At 40.4% G+C, this 26,814-nt stretch overlaps 2 protein-coding genes across 3 annotated transcripts in view; one reads left to right on the top strand and one right to left on the bottom strand.

The window, feature by feature from the left end:
* The window catches only part of LOC138592197 (inactive dipeptidyl peptidase 10-like), a 106,059-nt gene extending 89,705 nt beyond the window's left edge, over nt 1-16,354 (top strand). The window contains exons 8-26 of the mRNA XM_069662891.1: nt 846-966; nt 1,482-1,636; nt 4,596-4,693; nt 4,789-4,912; nt 4,995-5,033; nt 6,506-6,613; nt 7,034-7,125; nt 7,222-7,269; nt 8,377-8,498; nt 10,221-10,268; nt 11,064-11,162; nt 12,599-12,668; nt 13,014-13,208; nt 13,876-13,930; nt 14,015-14,114; nt 14,399-14,457; nt 14,826-14,898; nt 15,215-15,288; nt 16,071-16,354. Of these exons, the coding sequence (XP_069518992.1) occupies nt 846-966; nt 1,482-1,636; nt 4,596-4,693; nt 4,789-4,912; nt 4,995-5,033; nt 6,506-6,613; nt 7,034-7,125; nt 7,222-7,269; nt 8,377-8,498; nt 10,221-10,268; nt 11,064-11,162; nt 12,599-12,668; nt 13,014-13,208; nt 13,876-13,930; nt 14,015-14,114; nt 14,399-14,457; nt 14,826-14,898; nt 15,215-15,288; nt 16,071-16,208 (1,818 nt within the window). The 3' untranslated portion in view covers nt 16,209-16,354. The remainder of the gene's footprint in view (nt 1-845; nt 967-1,481; nt 1,637-4,595; nt 4,694-4,788; nt 4,913-4,994; nt 5,034-6,505; nt 6,614-7,033; nt 7,126-7,221; nt 7,270-8,376; nt 8,499-10,220; nt 10,269-11,063; nt 11,163-12,598; nt 12,669-13,013; nt 13,209-13,875; nt 13,931-14,014; nt 14,115-14,398; nt 14,458-14,825; nt 14,899-15,214; nt 15,289-16,070) is intronic.
* A 6,739-nt stretch (nt 16,355-23,093) lies between these two features.
* The window catches only part of LOC138592102 (inactive dipeptidyl peptidase 10-like), a 224,796-nt gene continuing 221,075 nt past the window's right edge, over nt 23,094-26,814 (bottom strand). For both annotated transcript variants that reach the window (XM_069662726.1, XM_069662727.1), the window contains exon 26: nt 23,094-26,500. In XM_069662726.1, the coding sequence (XP_069518827.1) occupies nt 26,363-26,500 (138 nt within the window). In that variant the 3' untranslated portion in view covers nt 23,094-26,362. The remainder of the gene's footprint in view (nt 26,501-26,814) is intronic.

The raw sequence follows: 26,814 nt of genomic DNA on the forward strand, positions 1-26,814 counted from the left end.
ATTTAAAGCCAGAAAAGAATCTTTAAAAATCTCTCTCTTCAAGCCACCATACTCCGTTAATGGAAAACTTAATTATACCTTGTGGAAAACAGGAGCTGCTTATTTCAGTCAGACAACTCAGGTTTGTGATCGTTTGAAATGTTTATCGCAGCAGCAGAACACAGCTTGTGTTTGGCGTCTCGGCTCCGACCTCATCCCTCCTCGCAGATTTATTTGAGGAGTGATGAGATAATCTCTTAAACCCCTCCTAGCCGGAGCCTGCAGGTGGATGCTGGGGTGGTGGTGGGGCTGAGTGCAGTACTGGTGCAGGGCAGCGGTGGCAATGACAAAGCAGAGGGAGAGACCGGAAATCTTGCAGCTTGAATAGACCGCCACATTGGGAGGAAGTGTTTGTCATTGTGGAGAATGATGAAATCAGCGCAGCTCGAGTTTCCTGCCTGAACTAGCTCGCAGGCCTCGCTCCGTTCGATGTTTTTTGTTTTGTTTGTTTGTTTTGTGTCTGTGTAATTGTGTGATACATAAAATTAGTTGAATCTGGACCAGCTATTTACACACGCAACCATGCAAAAAGACTAATCAGCTGAGGCAGCAGTAGACCAGCAACTCCCCTGGGCTTAAAGATAAAATGACTGTTTTTATCAATGGAGTCTGGCACCTTTGAAGAGAGATATGTAATGGCTGTCTCTGGTTTAAAGAGAGCATCTTGTCTTAAAAAAGGGGACCCAGAATCAGTTTTAGAGAACATGCTAAATTAGGTGTGGATTATATGTTTCAAACACTAAAATAAAGTGTTCACAGTTTGTGGCTGTTTTCCAATTGAAACATTTTTTCTCTCCATCCCACAGATATACATATTTGAAAACAACATCTACTACCAGACAGATGTGCAGAGCAGCTCCTGGAGGCTCACGTCCTCCGGACAGGAGGGGGTCATCTTCAACGGCATCACCGACTGGCTGTATGAGGGTAAGAGAGGATGCTGCGTCCTGTTATCTGACACAGTGGATCTAATCAAAAGACAGAATGGTGCAAATGCTACCTAGACAGTCTGGTAAGAAAGGAGTGTTTCACATTAAAGGTCTTCTGGTGTTTGGTAGGACTTAAACGAATAAGACATCTAAAGGCACAGACTCTAAGATTTTAATCAAGTAATAGTGATAAAGATTTCAGCATAACTTTGGTTTGTCTTTTAGATTGTAGATCTATTTTTAAATGAGTTAAGGCACATCGAGTACATCACGTTTTGAGCAGTACATATTCATTCAAAATAAATCAATCAAGTAATCAGACCGAGAATTTCAATTATTTGACCAGCCAACACTTTCGATATAATTCAATTATATTCATCAAAAAAAAAAAAATTGAATAAGATGACTTTAAGAAGAGGAGTTACGGGAAAGGGAATTAAATAGTAAAACTGAAAGGACTCCGGGAGGCAGTCCCCTGGCTCTGACGCTCTGTTTGTCTTTTTTTTTTTCCAGAGGAGGTGTTGCACACGCAGACGGCTCACTGGTGGTCACCTGACGGCTCCAGACTGGCCTACCTCACCATCAACGATACCCTGGTTCCTAGCATGCTCCTGCCCCGCTTCACAGGGTCTCTCTACCCCAGGGGCAAGGAGTACCCTTACCCAAAGGTAGAACTAAGACTTCAAGTACTTTTAATTAACTCTTAATTCAGGCTGGTTATTAAGTATCACATCACTCCATCACATTTGTGTAACACTGCATTACTATCCTTTATTTTTGTTTAGCTGATACTTTAACCAAACTACTTAAAGTAATCACATTCAACCGGGAGGATACAACCTCAAAATCGCCAGAATTATGCAAGGAGAGAATTCAGCTGGACACGTGTTTTTGTTGCCACCTGGGGTTACGAGCAGGAAAATGACAGGATGAGTTGCGTGTCATCTGCATAGCTGAGGTAGAAAATGCAATGTGACTGAACAACAGAGCCAGGTGAATTGATTTTAAGAAAGAAGAGAAGGGGACCCAGAACGGAACCCTGAGGGACCCCAGCAGTAAGGCTGAGACAAATATTTTCTACAGTCTATGGGGTGTTGTGCAGAGCCTGAGACTGTCGGTTCTTGGAGGTTATGGAGTTATGAAAAAAGCTCTGGCAATGTGAAGTTCCTCTAATGGTACAAAGGGCAGTTTCGGCTGATTTTCCATCCTAAAAAAAACAGCCTGGTGGAGGTTATGAAGTCTGTTCTGGTGGAGATGTACAGTGGTCTATAAAGAATTAGAAGAATAGACACAGCTCTGAAGTTCCTTTCTCATGAAGGGCTGAACAACCTGTACAATGCTGTAATGTTCCACCTTTACTTTTGCATCCATGTTCCTTAATTGCAACTTAATTGTAGCAGTACTATAAAAAATATAACTGCAGTGTCTCTGCATCAGCTCATCAGTGAAGGTTAGCATGAAGGTTTTATTTACTTGCCTCTTTCAAAGATTGGTCCCTGTAGGGATCTGTGGCACTGGGAGGATTGGGAGTATGATATGCTTTGGAATGGCAACTTAACACACCTCCATCCTTTGATGCAGATGTTAAGTGTTTCAAATGCCTCTTAGATGGGAGATGGGTTGTGGATAACTGGTGGAATGGGGGTCAAAAGGTAGAGGGCAAGCTCATTTGACGGTTCATAACTGCCGATGGTGGAGGGGGATCATAGGAGGTCATGTAATTAATGAAACAGTGCACTTAATCTTCACTTTACCCACACGGTGTGTAAAAACTGTGTACACACATGCAGTGATTCTGTTGCTTATATCCTTGAGTGGGGTCAGTGTTTTAATATTGTGGGATTTAATGAGGCAGAAATTTAATTGCCTTCTCCTTCCTTTTGTCCGTGGGAACGCTGATGCTGTAGAGCAGCCTGACAGTCATACTCCTGCTTCAGCCTCTGGGGGATAAATTTGTGTGGGTATCTCCTTGTGAGTCAATACACAGTTAAACGAAGACCCCTGGGAGTATACTTCATGGGTATCGTGTGTCAGCTCCTCAGGAAATTCTTAATTGCTATCACAGTGAAAACTGTACCATATCATAGCTTGACCCATGCTCCTACTCGTTGTTATGTACCAACATACTGGTTTATACACTTCACCAATTACGATATTTGATATGACTAAATGTCAACCACAGCCATGCCACTCACAGAGATTTTAGACAAATTGGTGTTTTGAACTAAGAGCAAATGTCAACATGCTAACCGTCCTAAAATGACAATATTGCCTTTGTTTAAAATGTCAGATTTACTCTGTTAGACATATTAGTTTAGTGTTTGTACGTCTCCTTACAGCTTCCTGTTTAGCACTTAACCCAAAGTTGAGCTTTTGGGCTGACTGACTTGCCTCAGGGCCCGCACAGCAAACAGTAACACACTGTGTTCTCTACAAGAATAGAAAACAAGTGCAGCATGTTATGTAATTGTTTTGGGCTTATTGTTATGGTTACTGTGCGTGCTGTGCATCTTGTTATTACATCTTAATTTGAAAAGGCCTGGGATTGAATTGTATTAGTGTTGTTGGTATTTGGTCATGAACCAGAAAATTGAGGGTAGCATTTTGGCTTGATGATGATGGGTGACAATAAAAGTGTTTTAAATGTATTCAAAGGATGACACATCTGTGCCATATTTAAAAGCAATCAATCAAACTCTCGATGTCAGCTGTTGACTGAACGACCAGCTGAACTGGGTTACTGCCAACACTGGAGACGCCACAAGCATGGAAAATATTAAAAAAATAAATACAGGAACAAAAAATACTCCGCTAATCATTACATCAATAAAAATAAATAAGCTATGGTGTCTACAAATGAGCCACTTACCATGCAGAACTCTCTATCTGCTGTATTGTTGGGCTGTACTCTATTTTACATGACTAATTGGATTCATCATTTCTAATTAGCCAGAACAGGCATTCTGAAGGGTCTCATTTCCATCATAGTGCTGTAACTAATTTTGAACAATAGTATCACCCACAGTTTAAAGTTGAATTAATCTGATAGATTTTGAATCAGATGAATCTGTGAAACTTTGTATTACAAAGATGTTCTAACAGAGGTCATCACAAGGTCATTCCAGTATAAACGTTTAAATCTATTTGGACACTAAAGCTCCTGTGAGGAGTTACGCTGGTTATGAAACAGACAGAAATTAATTCTGATGACTCTATATGACTTACAAAAGCAAACCAGACCATCAGCAGCAAGATTGATTATTTCTATATGGTTATTTTTAATGCCTGAAACAGCAAGTAACCACTAGGAATAAGAAACATGTGCATAATAGATGCTCTTCTTCGAGATGTGTTTGCTCTATTTTTGAGATCTCCATTGTCATGTAGACTAATGAGGACTCTTTTTGCGGGAGGCTTCAGCCAAGGAAAATGACTGACTTGCCTCAGGGCTTGAACAGTGCAACACAGCATGTTCCCTACATGTTTCATATTCTTATTGGCATTGTTTAGTATGACGGCATATAAAAATAGAAAACAAGTGCAGCATGCTGTCAGGGCTTATAGCATCTTGCCTTTACATCTTAATATGAAAGGGCCTGTTAATGTAATTTGACATTCCTACCTTAGATGGGTCAGATCAACCCCACCGTCAGGCTGTATGTGGTCACTGTAGATGGAAGCTCGGTAACAACAGAACTGAAACCTCCTGACAGCTTTGAAAGAAGGTACCATTTTAACACATGTTCTAAAAATACTAATCAGGTCATTGATCCAGCCTGTTCACTTACTTCGTTTATACATCTCATAATTGTTTCCCCAGTGAGTACTACATCACCATGGTGAAGTGGGTGACACAGGAGAGGCTGAGCGTGCGTTGGGTGAATCGAGCTCAAAACATGTCAATTCTTTCGCTATGTGATGTGACAACAAGTGAGTGCACAAAGGTAAGGAAGTCACTCTGTTGTCATCTGTCACCTGTTTGAATTGACAGACGTGTTCTGGACCGATATGATCTTTGCTTTTCAGAAACATGTGATGACATCAGAGAAGTGGCTGGATCGTCAGGTGAGTGCGTCAGTCCAGAAGGGTTTCATTATCTTTGTTAAGCCCATTTAGAAGCCAATCAGTAAAAAGCAGAAGAAGAAGAATTGTCCTAATAAAAATTATGTTTGGACCAAAAGAAAAAAATCACATTTGTGAAAATGTTTCATTGGCGAGATCAGAAAACAGGATGGCTTCCTGCTAAAATACGAAACATATAAATCATGAGAGAAAGGATTGATTCAATTAAAGCCATTTTGCTGCCATGGAGAATGTATGATACAAAAATGAAACGTCTGAAATGCAAAATCGTTTCAGACCACCAATGTTGTATATACAGTACTGTGCAGAAGTTTAAGGCAGGTGTGGAAAAAAGCTGTAAACAAAGAATGCTTTCAAAAATGGAGGTGTTAATAGGTCAGTTTCATCAGTTAACAAAATGCAGTGAATGAACAGAAGAGAAATATAAATCAAATCAATATTTGGTGTGACCACCCTTTGCCTTCAAAACAGCATCAAGTCTTGGTACACTTGCACACAGTTTTTGAAGGAACTCGGCTGGTAGGTTGTTCCAAACATCAGAACTAACCACAGATCTTCTGTGGATGTAGGCTTCCTCAGATCCTTCTGTCTCTTCATGTAATCCCAGACAGACTCCATGATGTTGAGATCAGGGCTCTGTGGGGGCCATACCATCACTTCCAGGACTTCTTGTTCTTCTTTACGCTGAGGATAGTTCTTAATGACATTGGCTGTATGTTTGGGGTCGTTGTCCTGCTGCAGAATAAATTTGGGGCCAATCATACGCCTCCCTGATGGTAGTGCATGATGGATATGTATCTGCCTGTATTTCTCAGCATTGAGGACACCATCTGATTCTGCTTCTGTTCCAGAGAACAGTCTGCTGCTTTTTCAGAATGAGAATCAGATTAATTGGCGTACGTGGGCACATTCAAGGGATTTGACTCCGGTTTAACTTTGCTCTCTTTGTACACTTAAACATTAAATATTAAAGGAATATGTACAAGCCTGCATTAAACATTAAATATTAAACTAGTATCTACAAGCCTATTAAGGCTTGAGCAAATAGAGCAAATATGAGGAGTGCAATGATGCTGAAATATATATGATTTAGAAAAAATATGTAATTATGTTACAGATGGGTTAATTTACATGAGGTAGATAGCTTCCAGTATTTACAGTAAAAAAAACAGTGTGCATAGATTCATGTCAGATGACGGATGATGAATAAAATGTGTGTCCATACGCTGAGATGAACAATAAACAGTCTTATTAACAGGTGACAGAACTTTGACCTTGAACTTAGTTTGACATCAACACCTAAAATATATTTCACATGATCAGTTATCTATAATACATTTTTAATTTAACCAACTAATACAGTCCATAACTTTGTCTTTTGGCTTCTGTCTTTTTCATTAGAGCGTGCAACGACTTTTCATAACAGTGTCTGTGTTTGCTGTTTGTCTTCCCAGAATGAGGAGCCCGTATTTTCCGAGGACTGCACGACCTTCTTCATCACTATGCCTTTGAAACACAGTGGTAGCGGGACATTCAACCACATCACCATGATCTCTAACAAAGTAAAACTATTTCAAACTTTTAATAAAATAAATTCATTCAGTTTGTTGCTTTCACAGTTTTCACTGAAACATTTTGTCTGTGTACTTTTTTCTTTTTGCTCCCTTATCTGTCCTGCACAGTAAATTTAAATACTTCTCATATGATTAAATTTGGAGACTCATGGTTTTAAATTATACCCTATTTCTATTTTCAAAAACACCAGAGAATGATACTTTCTCTTGAGTAAATTAAGAAGAATTTTGCACACTAAATGCTCTGGAGGCTCTTTGTTCTGAGATACATTACTTCTGTTTCTGTGGAGATAATAAGTGGAATAAAAGTTTTTGAAAAGTTTAAGCTAGGTGAAAAAAAATGGTGCTGGTGTATTCCTTTAAGACATCGTGCTCTCTCTGCTGTGTTGTGTTACTTGTTCTTCTCAGTCTGAGGGTCAAGAGGTCAACCTCCGACACTTGACTTCAGGAAGCTGGGAGGTGACTCACATTCTGGCCTATGATGAGAAAACCAACTCAGTGTAAGAGTTGTTGAGACCATATAAATACTTAGGATGTGAAATAGGATGCATTACAACACAAGCTCTCAAATAACACGTTCGTTTGGTGTTTTTCAGTTATTTTCAGAGTACAGAGGAGGGATCGACACAACGGCAGCTGTACAGGTAACACAGAGATTTCACTTTGATGTAAAAAAAAAAAAACACAACTCATCAGTTTGTTTGTTTTTTACGATGGAGTATAAGGGCCACATAAAAGAAAAAAAAGATAACGAGAAAAAAGTCATGAATCTTAAAGCTTAAATCTTATTATGATGGAGCTGATGTTTTGATTAAGTATTTCATATTAATGAAACCTATACTAATGTATTGATATATAGCTGTGTAGTGTGCTTGGTAGGAGATCTCACATGTTCTCGCGAGGTACATAAGATAAGATAAAACTTTATTAATCCTGAAGGAAATTACAGAAGCAAGAAAAGTTAACAAACTACTTAAATAAAACAGAAAATCAAAAAAAGGTAAAAGATATCAAATACAATAAATAAAAAACACCAAGACAATGACGAGGAGCGGCTCTAGCAGGCTGCAGCCCGGGACAGCCCCAGGAGTTAGATGTACACGTACGCTTTGCTTCCATGCTACCGGGTGTGTTCAATAATTACAGCTCCGGCTCAAGTTGTGTTAAGCCTCCTGTGCAATTGTTTACAAGCTTCATGCTAAAGTTCCCACTTTAACGCAGGGGGCTGGCTGCTCTCAGTTACCTTCATTATAATATTTAGGCGAACAGTAGTCTAAAATTGTAACTTCATTGTCATTACATAAAGACTTTATTCTCGTAATACGACTTTTTTCTCGAATTTTTACGACTTTATTCTCGTAATATAACGACTTTATTCTAATAAAATTATGATTTAATTCTCAAAGCATTACGACTTTTTTCTTTTAATCTCTGATTAATTTTTTTCTTTAATTTGGCCCTAATTCTCTGTCATCATTTTTGATTTTTTGAGAAGTATTTTTTGGTGTGGTACTTTTATGTTTCCGGGATTTCCACAAGGGCTTTTTATCGCTTATTATAACCATGCATAAAAAAGGTGGATTGAAGCAAACTTTCACAAACTACAGTATAAATGACTATATTGTATTTTGGCACATTTCTGTGATTTGTGTCTTTTGCCTGGAGGCTGGAAACAGACGGTATCTCAAACGTTTCAAATCCTCTCATATCAGCTTCTGTCTTCCTCCCACACTCTCGTTCTCCTCATACAGAGTCTTCACCGTGGATCCATTTCAGAAAGAATGCCTCACCTGCTCCCTCTTCAAACCAAAGTGCACATACTACGACACGATCATCAGCCCCAGCTATCAACACATGCTCCTCAACTGCAGAGGTAACAACACATTATAACCTGAACAGCAGCATCAAAGAAGATAGCAACATTGCCTTTGACATTTGCAGGTACATTAATGAGGAAGAATCGCAGATGATTTCTTACAGTAATTCACAGGACTTTCTAATGGATTTTTTTAGGAGGGCTTGGTGTATTCATTTGTATCTAAAAGGTTGTGAGGGAGGTTATTTCATGATTTATACAGATAAGAGATAATAATGAAGTGGATAAATAAATGAGCATCTCGGTTGTGTTCAGAGTAAGATGTATTAACTTCAATCATTTATGTTTAGTGAGTTGAGTCTGTGTATCACATTTATTTATTAAAACAAACATTAATAACAAGATCTTCTACATGCTGAAATATTAACTTTAACTGAATATTTACTTTTTAAGTATCAGAATGCGAGCGCACTCTGCCCTGCAAGTAGCAAAGGATTATACTGAGAAAAGACATACAAACATGCAGCTGCTTTGCCCATTGACCCTGAAAATGATGTCACTGCTCTCTCTCGACGTTGCCTTCAATGGTTCTAATAGCAATGCAGAAGTAATGAGCTGTAACTGTGTAACTAAAATGTTGTTTCTTTCAGCTTTTATATTGTGTTCCTGTGGACAAAAACACTATTTTGACTTTTGTTATTTTAAATGTAAGTAGGAGTATTTAATGCTCCTGTGAGGAGTTTATAGCTGGTTATGAGACAGACTGAAATTTATACTGATGCCTCTATACGAGCTACAAAAGCAAACACGACCATCATGGCAAGATTAATTATGTTTATAGTTAGTTTTAATGCCTGTAACCACTGCCGGGGGGGTTGGTGTCAGAAGAGGCAATTAACTTCGGGCTGCCAAATCAGCCTTTTTTCTATATTTTCCACAGCAAAGATTTACAGCGAGTGATACGTTTGAATGTTAAAGTAAAGCAGGATGAGATTTTGTTAAACACTTCTTGAACATGTGCAGGACAAGATCAGCAAAGAGATAAGAGGCACCACTTAGTCCACAGGGGTCGCCAAAATCAACACAAACCGAGAGTTCCTCATAGGAACAGCTCTACTTTCAGGTTGTGCATCATCAAATTTAATTTAATGATATGTTGACGAATTGCCTTTATTTGAATAACAAGAAACTTTGGTGTACCGTGTTGGACTCCTGTTGGATTTGTCATGAGACACTTTGCTACATTATTGGTATTTAAATGTCATTAACCGTTTGGATACAGTCACTGGGTGGAGCCCAGATCCTAAAGCTGACTACAGTAACGACACTTCCTGCTGCCTGCCATCACTTTGACTTACTGTCATTTTTATACAGTGTTTCCCTAAAATCAAAAATGTAACCAGTGCTTTTCCTTTTGGACGGCTGTAGGCTACAGTGAGCTGTTCACCTAGGAAAGAGCCCCTTAGGCAAACAAAACATTCAAATAAACATTCCATGAAAATTCAGTCGGCCTATAACCTAACCAAGAGAGAGAGTAGAAAGATTAAAGATTCATACACAAACAAGATTTAAAGAACATAATCCCAACCTCTACTGTTTTAATTAGCTTTCCAAGACCTCTCAAAGTATAACCTAAACCAAGGACAAAAACATGTTTGAAGCTAATTCAATGTCGAGCTACTTTGGTTTATTTTCTGTTTAGTTTCTTTAAACACTTAACCTTGTGAATAAAATGTCTGATAAAGATGCATTTCCTGACCTAAACTATTTTCACCCCAGGTCCTGGAATTCCCCAAACTACCCTCCACAAGCTCAGTGATATGAACAGTAAGTTCTCTGGCACTGAGAAACGTTTACTTAACGGCAACAGATGCATTTATTTATTTATTGTGTTTGGGTATGACTTTGATTTTTGTGTGCGTGTGTGTGTGTGTGTGTGTGTGTGTGTGCCTTCTGTGTCTGAAAAGTGCATCAATCGATCGACTTATTTGGAGAATACTGATAAATAACTGGAAATGAGGATGCAATTAAGGCATTAAGTACTTGAAATGTTTTTGAGTGTACATCAGAGACACATTTAGAGCTGTTTCTAGGGACTCTGTAGATAAACAATCACTGTCCTCCTACAAGCTTGGATATTGCTGACAACATTACAGAAAGGATCCCCAGAGATAAACAATTTTGACAAAGAGAAAAATGCTTTTTTATTAAACCCAGAAACAGCTTATTGCATTGCTCTATTCAAAGCTACCAGACTTCATTGACAAAGAGGATAATCTATCAGAATGGTGGATTTGCTGCTGCTGCTCGATTAGTTAGTTGGTTAGTTTGTTAGTTATTTTTGATTACAGAAATATTGTGTTAAATCAAACATCAACCACACACACTCCAACAAACACACACGCCAGAAGAGTGGCACATTTTCACTATGCAGAACATAAACAAGATATAGTGGATTCCCCCTTTAACCGCTAAACGTGACTATTGTGTGTTTGATAATATAAATGATTCGAGTTTTGATCAAACCAAATGTTAACATCATATTATGATGTTCTGTCCTTGTAGTTTTAGCATGTTTGAGTGTTCTGCTAACTGAGGTACTTCTGCCCTGTGATCCAACAGAGCACAAGACTCTGGAAAGCAACACAGTGTTAAGAGATGCACTAACAAACAGGACGATACCCAAGTGGGAGAGAAGAATCGTACAAATCAACAATTTGGGTAAGACATGAACTTTTCTATAACCATGTGTTTAACTTTGGTTGTGGATGTGGTTTGTCATAATGGTTGGTCGTTCATCATCATCACCATCGCCACCACCATCATAACCACCATCATCACCACCATCATCACCACCACCATCACTACCATCAGCACCACCATCATCACCACCACCATCACTACCATCATCACCACCATCATCACCACCACCATCACTACCATCAGCACCACCATCATCACCACCACCATCACTACCATCATCACCACCATCATCACTACCATCAGCACCACCACCATCACTACCATCAGCACCACCACCATCATCACCACCACCATCACTACCATCAGCACCCCCATCATCACCACCATCAGCACCACCATCATCACCACCACCATCACTACCATCATCACCACCATCATCACCACCACCATCACCACCATCATCACCACCATCATCACTACCATCATCACCACCATCATCGCCATCATCACCACCACCATCATCATCACCATCACCACCATCATCAACACCACCATCAGCACCATCATTACCACCACCGCCACCACCATCACCACCACCATCACCACCATCATCACCACCACCATCACTACCATCATCACCACCATCATCACCACCACCATCACTACCATCAGCACCACCACCATCAGCACCACCATCACCACCACCATCACCACCATCAGCACCACCACCATCACCACCACCATCACCACCACCATCACCACCATCATCACCACCATCATCACTACCATCATCAATACCATCAGCACCACCACCATCAGCACCACCATCATCACCACCACCATCATCACCACCACCATCACCAGGTCTGTAAAGAACTGGGTCCCAATTCAATCATTCAACCCCTTCCATACATACCAGTGATGCCATGCATACAAGAAACTAGGTTACTAAGAGACACCAGATTGTACAGGTATTCAGATATTCAGAGCCCTGTCCTCAAACTTTAACAGAATTCAAATCAGGCTTATCTTTTACATTAACCACCGTGTTCATTCTAGGTTTGTTTTGAGTGTTGGAGGATTGACATAGAAACTCTAGTTTTTTAGGCATTTAGGTCACAGTTAACATACAGGGTTAGTCAAAGATGACTTTATAGACTTGCACGAAACAGCTTTATACTTTGCAATTTCTCAGATTTTTACTTGGACTGAATAAAAAAGATGCTGCTGGGTTGAGCTACCCTTGCAGTGTTTTGAGCTTAGTTGTAGTCAGAAGGCTACATGTACATGCAGTGCATAACAAAATCACCACTGTGACTCATCTTCACTATCAAAATGCATACTGGACTGAATGTTCAGCTGTGAGTTAGAAAAACATGTAGCAGGAAATGCATCCTTGCATACAAATGATAAAATACTAAAGCATGAAATCATGTTGTTAACTTGTTTCTCAGCGCTTCGTCTGGAGTTAATCATCCCAATAAAAATGGATGAAACAAAGGAGCACCCGCTTTTACTGATTCTGTATGTATTTTTTCTTTTCAAAATACATTTGCTATTTTATGCAGGACCTCTTCATGCATGTTTGATTGCTAAATTTAAAATCTTAAATAATGCACAATCATTTAATTCAGTGATTTATTAAATGAAGAAGTTACACTATGAAACAAATGCTTAGAAATTAAATTAGTCTTCTTTCTGATGTTTACTTTTTTTACGAGAAAACTCCAGAATGAGTCAAGGACAAAGTTTGGGAACCACTGCCCTTGTGTTGTTAATTTGCAGAAACATCCATGTTAATTTACTCTGGGTTAAATTTTTGATTCCTGAGGCTTCTTATTTGACTAAACTCATACTGTCCTTTCACAGTGACAGCGCCCCTGGTGGTCAGGCTGTGAGTGACCGTTTCTCCTTCAGCTGGGAGTCTGTGCTCGTCAGCTCAGACAGCGTGATAGTGGCTCGTCTGGACGGCCGGGGCAGCGGCTTCCAGGGTCAGAGGATCCTGCACGAGGTCCACCAGAGACTGGGGACAGTTGATGTTCAGGACCAGATCACAGCTTTGGAGTAAGATGTTTTTTTTTTCTTGAAGGGTTAGGTTTAAAAAGTGTAGTGTGAGGTTCACCAAATGCTGCTGAAACCATTGTATTCAGCCACCAACTCTACTGCATTCACTGTTCATACTTATATGCAGTACAATTAATTTATAATCCACATTAGGAGACATAGTAGAAAGCCCGATACAGTATGAATACAGTGGCAGTCTCGTCTTGGTTCTCGTCCCGTGTGAAACAAAAGGTTACTGTGGAGTCATTTTATCCTAAACCTTATAGATCGTTTCATGTAAACAATGGAAGAAGACCAACATTAAAACAGAAGCTACACAGATGCTAACTTGTGCATATGTGAGGGTTGCAGAGAGCATGTTGGACACACTTTGGATAGCATATTGTGCTTAACTTTTCTGAAGATGACGATACATTGGACCAACAGAATATATCCCTCCGCACAACCGGACAAAAACTGCTGTGCATGGAAACACAAATGAGAATTCTGCATCAAGAAGACAACACCTTTGGAGTATATATCCACTTCATGTGATACTCAGACAGCTTGAGCTTGAAATCAGTTGGAATTGTCCCAACTTTGAAATGCCCTCTTGCATGGAACGAGGATAAATTTTACCATGTTTTCTTCACTTTTAGCATTTGGTTAACTCACTCTATATTTTCAGGTACCTGATAAGGATACCGTATATCGATGGCAACAGAGTTGGAGTTTATGGAAAGGTAACGTGTCCTCTGTCCCTGCAGTCATCTTTAGCTTGTCTTACTTAAAAATCTTTTAAAGCATCCATGTTCTCTTTTGACCAGGCGTATGGAGGATTTCTCTCCTCTCTCCTGCTCCTCTCCCACAGCTCCATGTTCAAGTGTGGCATCGCTGTGGCTCCAATAACAAACTGGAGACTCTTTGGTGAGATGAACCATACTCAATACACTGAACCTGATCATGCTGCAATGATCTGAAGCTATAGCATGCCCCAAACTCAGCAAGGACAGGCAAACAGCTAGTACACCAGATGACTCCATATATGGTCATCAGTGCTCTCATGTGCATGTTGTGAGTCAAGTGAAGCAGGGATATTGAAAGGCCTTCAAAGTGTTATCGTGAGTGAAAAGTGAATGATTGAAAACAGTTGTGCTATTCATATTCACATTTTCTCTCCATTAACTGTCTCCTTTTTCACGCTTTTAAAGGGTCGGCCAACACAGAGAAATACTTCGGCTCCCCAGCAAGAGAAGATTACAAATACCAAGTACGACTGCATGTTGTTTTCAAAGGTTCCTTATGTTCACTAATCACAACAGCGTTAATTATTCACACTGCAGATTAAACAGCCGTCCCAACACTCGAATGCAAACTAGACACATGTGAAACTTTTTATATGGCCTTCAACATGATGCACATGTTTTCTTTGTGGAACCACATCAAGGTTATTAATTGGCATTAAAAATCTGAGCGAGTAGAGAGGCACAAATACAAAAATGGTTTGCAAGCATAGGATGTTAACAAACGAGATTCCTGTGTTTCTGACAGCAAAAAGTGTTTAAGGCGTTAAGAGAGACGTTTAGATGATGCTTCAGGTGTTGAGGCTAATTTTTACCGTTTATTGTTTACCGTCAGATTTCCAGTCTGCTCAGTAACATCACAGCCCCGGAACCATTGAACTTCCTTATTATCCACGGCACAGCAGATGGTGAGTATGGCCACAGGTAATACAGCAGATCTGTAGAGGTATCAAAGGCTTTGTGACTATAAGCCTTTGCTGTGGGTCTAGTGTGAAAAGTCATTGTTTTACATTTCATGCTTGTTTGATTTCTTGCAACAAATTTACAAACGTGCTAATTTTTTCCACTATTGGTAGCAGGTCCTAAGAGATCTTACATGCAGAAACCAGTTGATGTACATCATTCTGTACTCTTGTCCGTCACACTGTGGCAGTCTCATTCTTGACTGTTTTGTGACTCTACTCGGTCGAAGTTTTCATTTTTATTATCTGACTTCTTTTTCAGCTACTGTTCATTTCCAGCATTCTGCCGAGTTAGTGAAACTGCTGTCTGCAGCGAACGTGAACTACACACTCCAGGTGAGCGCTGCCATATTTCCTCTGACAGCTGAGGCTGGGTTCATGGGTCAATAAGCAACCTTCTTGGTCCTATGGGGAAAGCATCCTGACTAGGAGCAGGGTAACAACAATACTTGCTCTGTCCCAGCTGAACAGTCCATTTTTGAAAAGATTATAATTCTCAAATAAGATGTTTTTACCAAAACTTAGTTGTGGTATTGGCGACATTGTGATGATGTCCTGACCTCATCTCTTGCACCTTTCAAAGAGCTATCACTGCCAGGTATGCTAAGTTAGGTGTATGCAATAAAGTGACAATGTTATCTTATCTACTGTATTTGATGTAAATAGTCAAATACAGTTAATACTATAGTTTGCCCTATACTATATAGAATAGCACTGGTATTGGAATGAACCCCTCGTCGCATGGGCACATAATGCCTGCACACCCACACTACGCTTTTCTTCATGTACAGGTAAATCAAACTAGATAAAATGTGTTTATCAGTCGGCTTTAAAGCTAATGGGAGTTGGACTGTGTTACCTTTGGAGAGCCAGATGTGCTTTTTGTATTCATTGTTCTAAGCTAAGCTAATGGGCTGACATAGCTAGCATACTAAGAGACGGGTAACTGTATAAGTGCATGTTCAACTATTCTGTTTAGTTGTTGTTTTATCTAGTACTAGTGACACTGCAGTCTCTTAATGTGCCATATCTGATTAGGAATAGAAACACATTTTAAATCATTAAAACCAAATGTTAAATTAATAAAAAAAACACTTGGTTTTATTCCGTCTGCCCAGATTTTCCCTGATGAAGGACACAATATTGCCTCAGTGAAGAGCCAGCACTACATGCTAAACTCAGTGCTCACCTTCTTCAGGCGCTGCTTTGAGGAGGAGCAGGTTGTTGTCCCGCAGACATCAAAGGAAGATGACTAGTCTGCAGAACATCCTGTGGTGAGACAGGTTTTGTGAAGAATGGAGAGTGTAGCTACTGCTATCATGAGCCCACAAAGAGAGGCTGTGTTTTCCTGAAGCGCTGCTATCTGTAAGAGCACTGCAAGAGCATTAGAGACACCACACAGACCTACAGTATGTAAGATATGTAGCATTGCATTGTCCCTGCCAGCGTGCTGAATCCAGGGTTGTGACGATTTAACTGCTGAATTAAAGACACTCTTGTGCTGTCCCTGTATGTATCTGATGCTTATTGTTTGTACCATATACCGAGTCAACCAGGTCTTATTTCAGTTTGTTGTATAGTCACGAAAATGATAAAAAAAATCAATTGTGTACATGAACATGAATGTCCCTTTTTTCAGTGTCAGTCAGCATGAAATTCAAAGTAACTATGAATTACTTTAATAGTACTTTAATTCAATATAACGAGTACGTTTTTTTGCCTTTTGGGTAAAGAAAGCCTAAAAGCAGCTGAGGTGCGTTTGGTGCCACAAACATTTTACTGTATAGTTTTGTGCTGTGTACCTCATTCAGAAATCACTGCTGATTTACACAAAAAAGGGAATGTGTTAAATTGTGTGTTCAATTTCACAAACTGTTGTGAGACTTGGTTGACCGAGTGCAAATGTCAGGGAATCAAAGAAACTAGTATTTTTCCAATTTGTAGAGTATACTTTTTGTTGACTGCTGTAATCTACTGTGAATATTTCTATTTACTGCAAACAAAGCAATTTATCTTGATACTAAACTTTGGAAATATCACAAAACACTTTTGGCAGGTGCCTTTACCTCATTGTCACTCAACATAGACTTACCATGTCTGCTAATCAGATAGAGAAGATAAGATGTCGTCTGCATAGAGGATTACTGGAGCATCTGCATCTTCATTAGTGGTACATTGTTTCCTCATCTTGCCTGGCCATAGGACTAAAAAAACAACTGCCATGCGGAGGTTAAAGTCACATTCAGATTCTGGTAACCACAGGGAGAAAAATTCAGCCCCATTTGGACAAAATCTATAGGTGCTTTTTGACCAAAAGTACCAGGAACTTTTAGTCCCAGGAACTACTCTTCAAGGAACTGAATGGTTCCTGTGGCCCATTGTTGTCTGCATTTCCAAAGTCCTGGGTAGATTATGCAAATCAGGCCAATGATGTACGGAGAAGCAATAAAAGTAACTAACGTAGGCTTTCTTCTCTGACTCCATCTCAAAGCTGGGTGATTAACAATCTCAAAGCAGGATAACAGTGAGCTTGCAGCTGCAGTCTTTTAAACATGGCGGGTGAAATAAAACGCTGCGAGTACTCGACCAATCAGAAACAATCAGCACTGTTCGTGGACCTTTGGAAAGTACAACACTCCGAGTAGGGACTTTTCAGCGGGTAAATCAATCAACCTGGAACTTAATTTAGACCCTGGTTCCTGCTATTGAAACGAGTTCCTCAAAAGGTTCCTAGTTCCTGGGGAAAGTTCTTGCTGTCGAAAAGCACCTTAAGTCTCCAGTGGAGGTGGCATGATTGTAACTACACCTGCCCTGGGCAGCGATTTTACTCCTGCATGAAGCATGGATGTAGATCGTTTTTCATCCACACTTCAGTCAGAGTATCGGTCACTTTAACGTACTTTTAATTCACATTGGAACCGCCTGGAGCAGCGCCCTTAAGTTTAACTTTCTCATTTTTTTCTGGCAATGTTTTTTTTTTTTTTTATCAATTTAGTTACATTTTTCGAAAATGTTTGTGCTAACCTGATAGATAGCAGCATGCCTACACCAATAGGCCAATATGTACAATAAAATAGAGCATCAGTAGAGCAGTAATGTATACCATTTAAATATGCCATTGCAGTTCTCAGATTCATGAACTTTTAACTGGGCTTGGTTTTTTACTGAGGTAGATAATCAAGGCGTAGCAAGCTTTGCAGATTAATCCAAGGAGCAAAGTTCTGTAGAAGGTATTTTCCTCAGCTCAGTGTAAACCCTCAGAACCTGTGAAGGGAGGACCGTAGAAGTAGCTGCGAGCGCTGGTGTCTGCACAAGGAAATTGCATATTATATATTTTTTATATCATATTATATTATTTATCCAGCTGGGTTACCCAAATTACGCTGTCAGTGTTTACCAGCAGCCTGAGAATTCATAAAAGCCGGTTGACTTTGTAGCTGGATCTGAAGCATCTTTTTTTCTTTATCTTTGAGATTCTCTTGCTGAATGTCGACGTCTATTACGGACCACATCTGTTTATTCTAAAGGAGGAAAAGATAAATGGCTGAGAAGCTAAGAAAATATTTCTTCTCACACCTCTTTTCTAAGTTTATCTGGTCTGAAGAGGGCCTTTGATGCACAATAACAAACAACCCACTATATGTATATATATATATATCATATCTAATTTTGATCGGGAATTGTTTCTCTGCTCTTCTGAATGTTTATGACATCGGGATTCTTCACTCTTACATGTAGCAGTTAACATCCCAGAAATGTGAAAAGTTTGTCATAATGTCATAAATCTCTTCTGTACAGTGTCGGTCTTTGTTCATAGCACGGCTACTGTAGTGCTGATCTGTGTTCACCTTATCCTTCCTAAAGTAGGACGTAGCAAACCAGATCATTTACTGACCACGATCCTCTGCTGCTCACACCTCTGCACCTGCTCAACTCTGTCATATATACTGTACATTATAGCTATTATGTCGACAGCAGACATTTATATATTTGGGAACATTTATAAGCTGGAATAAATAGTTAAACCAGACAGCCTTGCATGTGTGTGTTGCATTATTTGTGTTTAGAGGACAGAGCAATAAAGAGAATTTAATTCTGGGCCATATCTGATCAAACAAACCTCATCTAGATCTAAAAGTGCTGACGAAGCTCCAGTGACGTTCAATGTTTGGTCAATGTCAAGTCAAAGCCAAAGTCTGCTGCGTCATTTCTGCTCAAATGTTTGCTTGCTTGTCTTTGCTTTCTTTCAAGGTGACAATCACATGTCTGTGCCTGTGAAGTATGGAGCTAAAGTCAGGACACAGTTAGCCTCGCAATTAGCTTAACAGTTAGAGGCACATTGAAACTACTGTGAGTCATTTTGGACGTTTGTGTTGAGAGTTTTATAGATTTCACAGTAAACACGGTAAAAGAAAATGACCAAAATCAGATTTTTTGGCTCATCGTAAAATTGTGAACAACAAACAAAACATCTGATTTGGATTCGGGCCGGTTTCATATGTGGCTCAAAATCAGATAAAAGGTCAGATTTTTTTTAATGCAACTTTTAAATCTTTTTAGACAGTAGCTCAGTCTGTAGGGACTTGGCTTGGCAACCGGAGGGTGGCTGCTTCAAGACCCGGTACGGACCAAGCTTGGAAACTGGGACCAATAGCTGGAGAGATGCTGTGTCATTTCCTGAGCACTGTCGAGGTGCCCTGCTCAGGGTGCATGTCCATGTGCAGCCCCCTCTCTCTGACATCTCTCCATTAGTGCATGTCCATAGTGTCCTGTTTGTGCATGTGTGTATTTCGGGCCCATGCGTGTGTAGCATGTTTGTAACAATGTGAAAACATTGAATTTCCCCTCGGTGATCAATAAAGTATACCTCCTTCTTCTTCTTCTTCTCTGCACAGACGTTAACTGCCATTATTCCACAAAAAGCTATCGTCAATAATTTGATCGACACTCGTCATCCTTGTTATCTTCTGCTTGGGAATCCACTGGCTTCACCTGCAATCAGTCTATAAATGAAACTATCGACGCAGGGTGGCTGTCTGAGGGCTTGGTATTGTTCTTTTGTAGGTCTGTTCAAGACTGTGACCAGTTTAAACTGGAATCTGATTTTGGCCATTTTATATTACGTGAAATGTACGGTGGCTGAGAGGTTTCAACTCCATATCTAAAACGCTTTGCAAATTCAAAAAACACAAGTGCAAAAGCTGCAACACAAATACAGAAGCCACAAACGAAGTAAGTGAAAGCGGGCAGGACAGTGTCTCCAGACTGTAATTGTTGTTGCACAACCTTATACGTGTGTGAGAGAGAAGTACCTGCAGAGTAGCCTACATAAATATGAAAACATAAAGACATTGAACACTGCACACTTGTTACAAATACATAGCGATAGTAATAATTGATGATAAATGTCCAGCAAACAAGGATTTACTTCTCAGACAGGCAGGTTCTTCTCTCTCCCACATGTGTAAGGATGTGCAACAACAACAGTCCGGAGACACCTCCCGGCCACCGTAGAAAATCAGATCTGCTTATACAAAAAAAAAAACAGGTGGAGAATGAGAGGCAACGACTCTGTGACAGCTGTCCAAGCAAACACTGCTGAGGAAGACAAAACCGATCTGATTGGACGCGTCAACACAGCTACGACACAGACACTGTGCTCAGATTGTTTTCTCAAACTTCAAGATGTCTGGAAAGAATTCATATGTGAGACACACTGACAGACAGTGATAACTGCTGACGAGCAGATTGCCTCTTGCTGGTGCTCGGTCCGTGGTGTGAAAGTACGCCAGCATGTCTCTTGGCAGACACACAGAAGTGAGCAGTGCTGGGGCATGACAGGAGCTAATAAAGATTGCATTCTATCAACCCAGCACATCCCAACAGGTGGAGGTATACTGGCTGATTCGACACACCTCTCAGGTGCAGAGCTTCAAAGGAAAGAGGAGACGGGGTGATGTCAGCCAGGATAATCTGCAAACAGCTGCACAGAAGAGGAAGAAAATTGTAATCTGAATCTTGTAAATGCACAAAGCCTAAAAAAACGGTTAAAAATAGTCGCTTTTTAACTGATTTGATCTTTGCTTTCATACAGCTGCTCACTTCACACACACTATCTTACCTGTGGTGTCACTAGACGTTTGTTGTTTTTGGATCTGCATCTGAAAACCTGCTGTTATTTTACATGTAATAAACAAACCATATTTACTGTACTGACAGGCTTACTGTAACTGTCGATGGAGTATATGAAGTACATTATAATTAGTTAGAGTCTTAGTACAGTGGCAGGACTGTAATGTGTGGGACTATATCTTGGCAGGATGTAGTGACTTAAAGGAGACTACGCTAGTTGCAACTTCAATGTGACTTCTCCTGGCCAAGAAATAATTGGCACTTAACACGCAGCAAAACCAATGCTTTGTTTGTAACTTATAATGTAACAAATTTGGCAGGCTTTAAAGTGCTCTTAAGCAGCAGGCCCTGTGTCCACATAGCGCCTTTTTCTGAGCGCCGGCGTCTTGTTTCAATTGTTCCCAATGAGGACAGAGCGTATGCGGCTGCCTAGAGAAAAAGTACTGCACTCAGCGTCTTTTATCAGAGCGCACCGCCTTTTCTGTGCGGCCGCTTCGAGCACTTCGAGTTGAAAATCTCCAAATTTTTCAGAAAGGCGCTGGTGTCATCACTGCCGCTTTTTTCAGGCAACCATTCAGATGGGGCATCACTCGTCAGCCTGGTTTCCACCAAACATGGAGGAGCAACTTGTTTTTCAAATGTCGGGAGGAAAAGTAAAAAGTTAGTAAGTAAGTATAGTACAGATACCTGAAAAATCTAGTATTTGTACTTCGTTACTTCCCACCTCTGCAAACAGGATCACAATTGAGGTCGAAAAGCCTGTTTGTGGGAGCAGATGGGCCGGACACTAAATGTTGCTGGTAAGTGTTGTGCTTTTATCGCCCTACGTGTTGTAAGCTTGTTGTTAGCTGTGTAGTAAGTAAAACTTATTGTTGTCATAGAAACAAAACCCACGTGCAGCGCTTTTTCTCTCACTCCATTATAACATATAATGTGTCACTGGTTTGTTTGTCCTACTTCATTGTGCTGTACTTCTATTCTCATCTGTCATTAATGTGTGTTATATTTACAAGGTTAGTCATTAGGTGGGCTTCACTGACAAACATTTCTCTGCTGGCAGTACATCACTGAAAATATGACAAACAACAAATCGATGACAACGTAGGTAGTACTACTGTCCTTAGATGAGACTTTGATATTTTTCTTTTTGAAAAAACAACACAAAAATATCAAAGTGTGGGTGAGAGGCTCGTCTGCTTCAAAGGAAAACACTCAAATTAATTGTGGGGCTTCAGATCCTGCAGATTAAAGAGTTTCTGTCCTTCAGTGGAGTTAACTTTGCTGGCAGCTGAGGAGCAGCCAATGATTCATATCCAAAAACACGTAGTGATGAAGCAGCAATTATCACTCTGCACCATAGACGGTATAAAGTGCACATAGCCACCGGGACATCACTGATTGGTTTTTGAAGCTTATTAGTGCTGAAGATGAAGTTCAAATAATACTGGATCTGACTCGTGAAAAACAGCAGCACAAACGTCTTGAACGGTGTTAGTACAATAAATTACAAAGATATTGCAATACATATTATTTGTCAAATATATACATGGAAATCCTTAATGTCATTTCAATGGGTGAGTTGTACAGTTGTTGTCGTGATTGTAAATGTAAGACATAGAGAGACATACTAATCTTTGTACCTGGCTGTAAACATGTTTATTCCCACTGTAAAGTTTTAACATGGGGCTCTATAGGGATTGGCTCACTTTTGGGGCCAGCCTCAAGTGGCCATTCAAGGAACTGCAGGTTTTGGCTCTGCTGTGTGTAAGCCTCAGAGGTTGCTGCCTGCTCAAACAAAAATATATTGCCAAATAAATCACGAACATAGGCGTCCTGAGACCCTGACAGACGACCTCTACCCTTAAATGTGACGCCTGCGGTGAGGAAACAAATTAAACATTAAATTGAAGCATTACGATGATCGGATCATTCGTCCCCTGCAAACAAATGTGGCTCATTTTGCTCTCTGCTTAAATGTGTGCTCGATAAATCACCGTAACTCATTTGTTTTCATACTTTTTTATTATTCATAATCATCACTAGAGGACAATCACAAGAACCCCAAAACCTCAACCCTGCCCTTTCCCTTTGAAAACAGCAAAAAGAACGAGAACAAGCATTACAAAATCCATCCTAAGGAAATCAACAGCTGAAAGGAAAACAAAAAACTTAAGTACAAGACATCCGGGTCAAATCAATCCATCCCCATAGACGAAACTATCTATGAGATGTGACATCTCAAAAATATATTTATGTACACACTCTGCTGTATTGTACTGTACAAAATGTGGCAACACTTGACACATTCCCTGTAGACATGCAAACACCTTACTGACACTGTAAAATTGTCCATCTTTGTAAGTACACCCATCCATTAAAGGGATAGTTCGGACTCTGCAGCGGGGTTGTGTGAGGTATTTATCAATCAGTGTATTTATCTACAGTAGATGGTGGTCAGCACGGCCAGCTGGAGTATCGACACTCGGCTCTGTAGCGCTGTGGACTCAGTTTGGATAAAAACAGAATTGTAGCTTCTTAGGGTGCTTTCACACCTGGCAGCTTTGGTCCAGACTTTTGGACTTTACTCAGAAAGTCTGGTTTGTTTGGAAAGGTGAGAACACACATTCAAACGGTGGTGCGGAGCAAACTACTGGACCATGGTCTGTCAGAAGAGACATGACTCATTCCCTTTCCAAACAAACCACGGTCCGGTTCGACTCAGGTGAGAACATAAACAGACTTAAAGTAGGACCAAATACAGAAAGCAAAGCAAATCACAGTGCATTGTGGGTTGTTAACGGATGTTGACACTTGCAGAGACAGCCACACAGCCAGGCAGCATGAGTAGAGGACAGACGTCGGGGAGCGACGAGGTGAGGGCTCTAATAGAAATATGGGCTGACCAAACAATCTCACAGATGGTTGTCGAAACGCACGAGAACACGGAGGTGTTCAAACTGTACAGTGAAAAACTAAAGGAGAGTGGAACTGATCGAACTGTGGAACTAAATCGGTTAAAAGTTAAAAACGACAGAACATTAAAGTTCGCGATCGTGTTGAGTGTGACTGAGGAGTGTGTTCGCTCTCTTTTAGGGATGCACGATTTTTTGCCGATATCCAATATGCTGATATTTTCCAACCCTTTTAGCCGACTGCGATACCGATATATTAGGCACATATTGCTTTCCACCTAATTGCAGAGAACATCAAATCTCCCCTGTAGTGGAATTGATATCAGGCCTACTCTTGTTGTCGCGGCCCACTGACAGAAATAACACAATACAGTGCTTTTTAAAATGTACATTCACTGGGCAATATAAGAAAAGTACTTAAACTTAGGTTATGTACAAAATGCCAGATTTATTTGTTTATAACATTTTCAGGCTTGGATGATGAGATTTGGCCCCTTCCCGCATGGCCGATGCTGAGCAACCATTGCTGATAGCAACCATTATGGAAAAATGACATCTGCCGATGCCGATATGTAATTTTTAATCCATGATCTGCACCGATAATGTGCCATTAATATCGTGCATCCCTACTCTCTTTGTTTACTTCAGGGAGTTTTGACACGTGGAAATTCTGACCAATCACAGGGCAGTTTCCTCACACATCCGCTGGTAAAAGCTGCCGTGTGAACACAAACCAAACAACAATTTGGGCTTTGATTTGGATCAAACAAACGGACTTTAGGTGTGAAAGCACCTTTAAAGAAAGCCCCACTTAAAAATATCATTCTCAGTTTAAGTGTAGATTATAATGAGAATATTTTTACAGCTACTCTCTGCTGTCTGACAGCCCTTCTTTTGGTGCTATTCCCGCACATGCAGCGCACCACATCAGATCAGCTGTTCGGGTCAGTGGTTTATAGAAGAGACATGAAATAAAATGGTGTTCATAGTGGAAACAAGAGGATTCTTTTATGAGCAAGAATAAACAGAGGAATAGCTTTTGCAGACGGACTTTCCGGCGGCAAGATGAAGCAGCGATAATGTTTATCTAGTAGTATTTATATTTTAGTGTACACTTAAACTGATGTTGATTTTTTTTTAGTACATTTTGCTCTAAACCTCGTCCACAGCGGTCCATAGCTCAGCCTTTGTGTCGATACTCAAGCTGGTTTCTCCAAACAGGTACCATAAGAAAACCATTTACTGTATTAATACACTATTGACAAGTTCCTCACACAACCACACGTCAAAACATCTAAACAATCCCTTTATTATCCACTCACAGGTAAATATTCTTTTCTTGAAATATGAGGATATCCAAAAATAAGGTGGATGTCTCCTTAATCTAAGAATCGGGTGGAGACACACTCAAAGAGCAGTTTGCACCGTGTTCTAAGAAAGAAAGAAAGAACACAAGATTAAACGTCATATTAAGATGGAGAACCTTTGCAGTGTGGCCTGAAGCTGAATTTACCGTATGGCCAACATCCATTACCTTCACATAGAGCTCATAACTTATCATGACCGGACAGCTGACGTAGTGTTTCACATACTGCGATGCCGTGTCTCGAGGACCTGAGTTGACATAGGTTAACATGACACCGCTAATGGATGACTACCATCGCCAGCAAGTAACAATACAGTATGTTGCACCTCATAAGGCATTGTACATGTCTACACAAGACCCCTGTACAATAAAGTGTGACCTATAAAGACTGTTTTCATTTAGGATGGACGATGGCGGGGGGGAGGGGGGGAGCAGAAAGTAGCACTTATTCAGGATTGGTTGTGGTGAACTTGCGTGACTAAACATTTCCGCAGATTCTCCTTGTGCGACAATACAACACCCAAAGGAGAGGTGAGATCAACGGTGTACATCTGTGTCCTTTTCTTCCCAAGTGCTACCACAAAGGAGACTAACATGGCAAAATGGGTGAAGCCGAGAAGGAAAAAAGAACCATGCACTTGGTGTGTTGATGACAACAACTCCAGGAAGTCTGCAGACAGATGGACGCAGTCTTCCGCACGCTTTGCTGGGAAACGGAGTGTCCCGAAACTGAAATGACTTTATGCTAGAGGGCAGCTCCCACTTTAAGAATCCCAGCGATGCAAGTGTCTCTGTCGTGTCCTTCAGTTATCTTGTCAACACATTTATACACAGTCACACACTCACACACACACGCACGCACACACACTTTAAGAGCATTAGCAGCTCTTACCCAGAGTCCATGTCCAGCTAAACACTTGGTCCAAACACGAAAGGCCTTGACGGATTTCAGCTAAACTCTTCAAGCTCTGCCAAAGATCTGACCCTCGAAACCTCCCTCCTACTCCTCCTCCTCCTCTTCATCGTCAGGCAGCGGTATTAACTCCTCCTTCAGACACTCCCTGTAGAAGCTGGTCAGTGTGGCGTAGAGATGCTGGCTGCTCTGTTGAGACAGGAAGTGGCCCTCGTCTGGGTAGATCTGGTGGGTGAAAGGTGAGTGAATTAGTGGACGGATGTTTGTCCACATGAGGCAGTGACTTAAATATGCTGCCACTGAACTTATTATATTAAGTTCCCTCCTTAATGGTATGAAACAAAAAACTGCTTATTTTAGGGATTTGACCCTCCACGTGTTTGACCTTAAAGAAGAGCATGGTTGCACTGAAGGGGCTTTATTGTGGTATAGTATTTCAAACACCAAATGAATATGTGAATACCAGACTAAATATTATCCAGTACTTAGTAAGTGCAGCAATCTCTATTTACAGATTCTACATAAGGGACGTGGATTTT

This window comes from Semicossyphus pulcher, unplaced genomic scaffold, assembly GCF_022749685.1.
Source record: "Semicossyphus pulcher isolate SPU_LCO1_2020_fin unplaced genomic scaffold, fSemPul1.0.p SCAF_15, whole genome shotgun sequence".
NCBI lineage: Eukaryota > Metazoa > Chordata > Actinopteri > Labriformes > Labridae > Semicossyphus > Semicossyphus pulcher.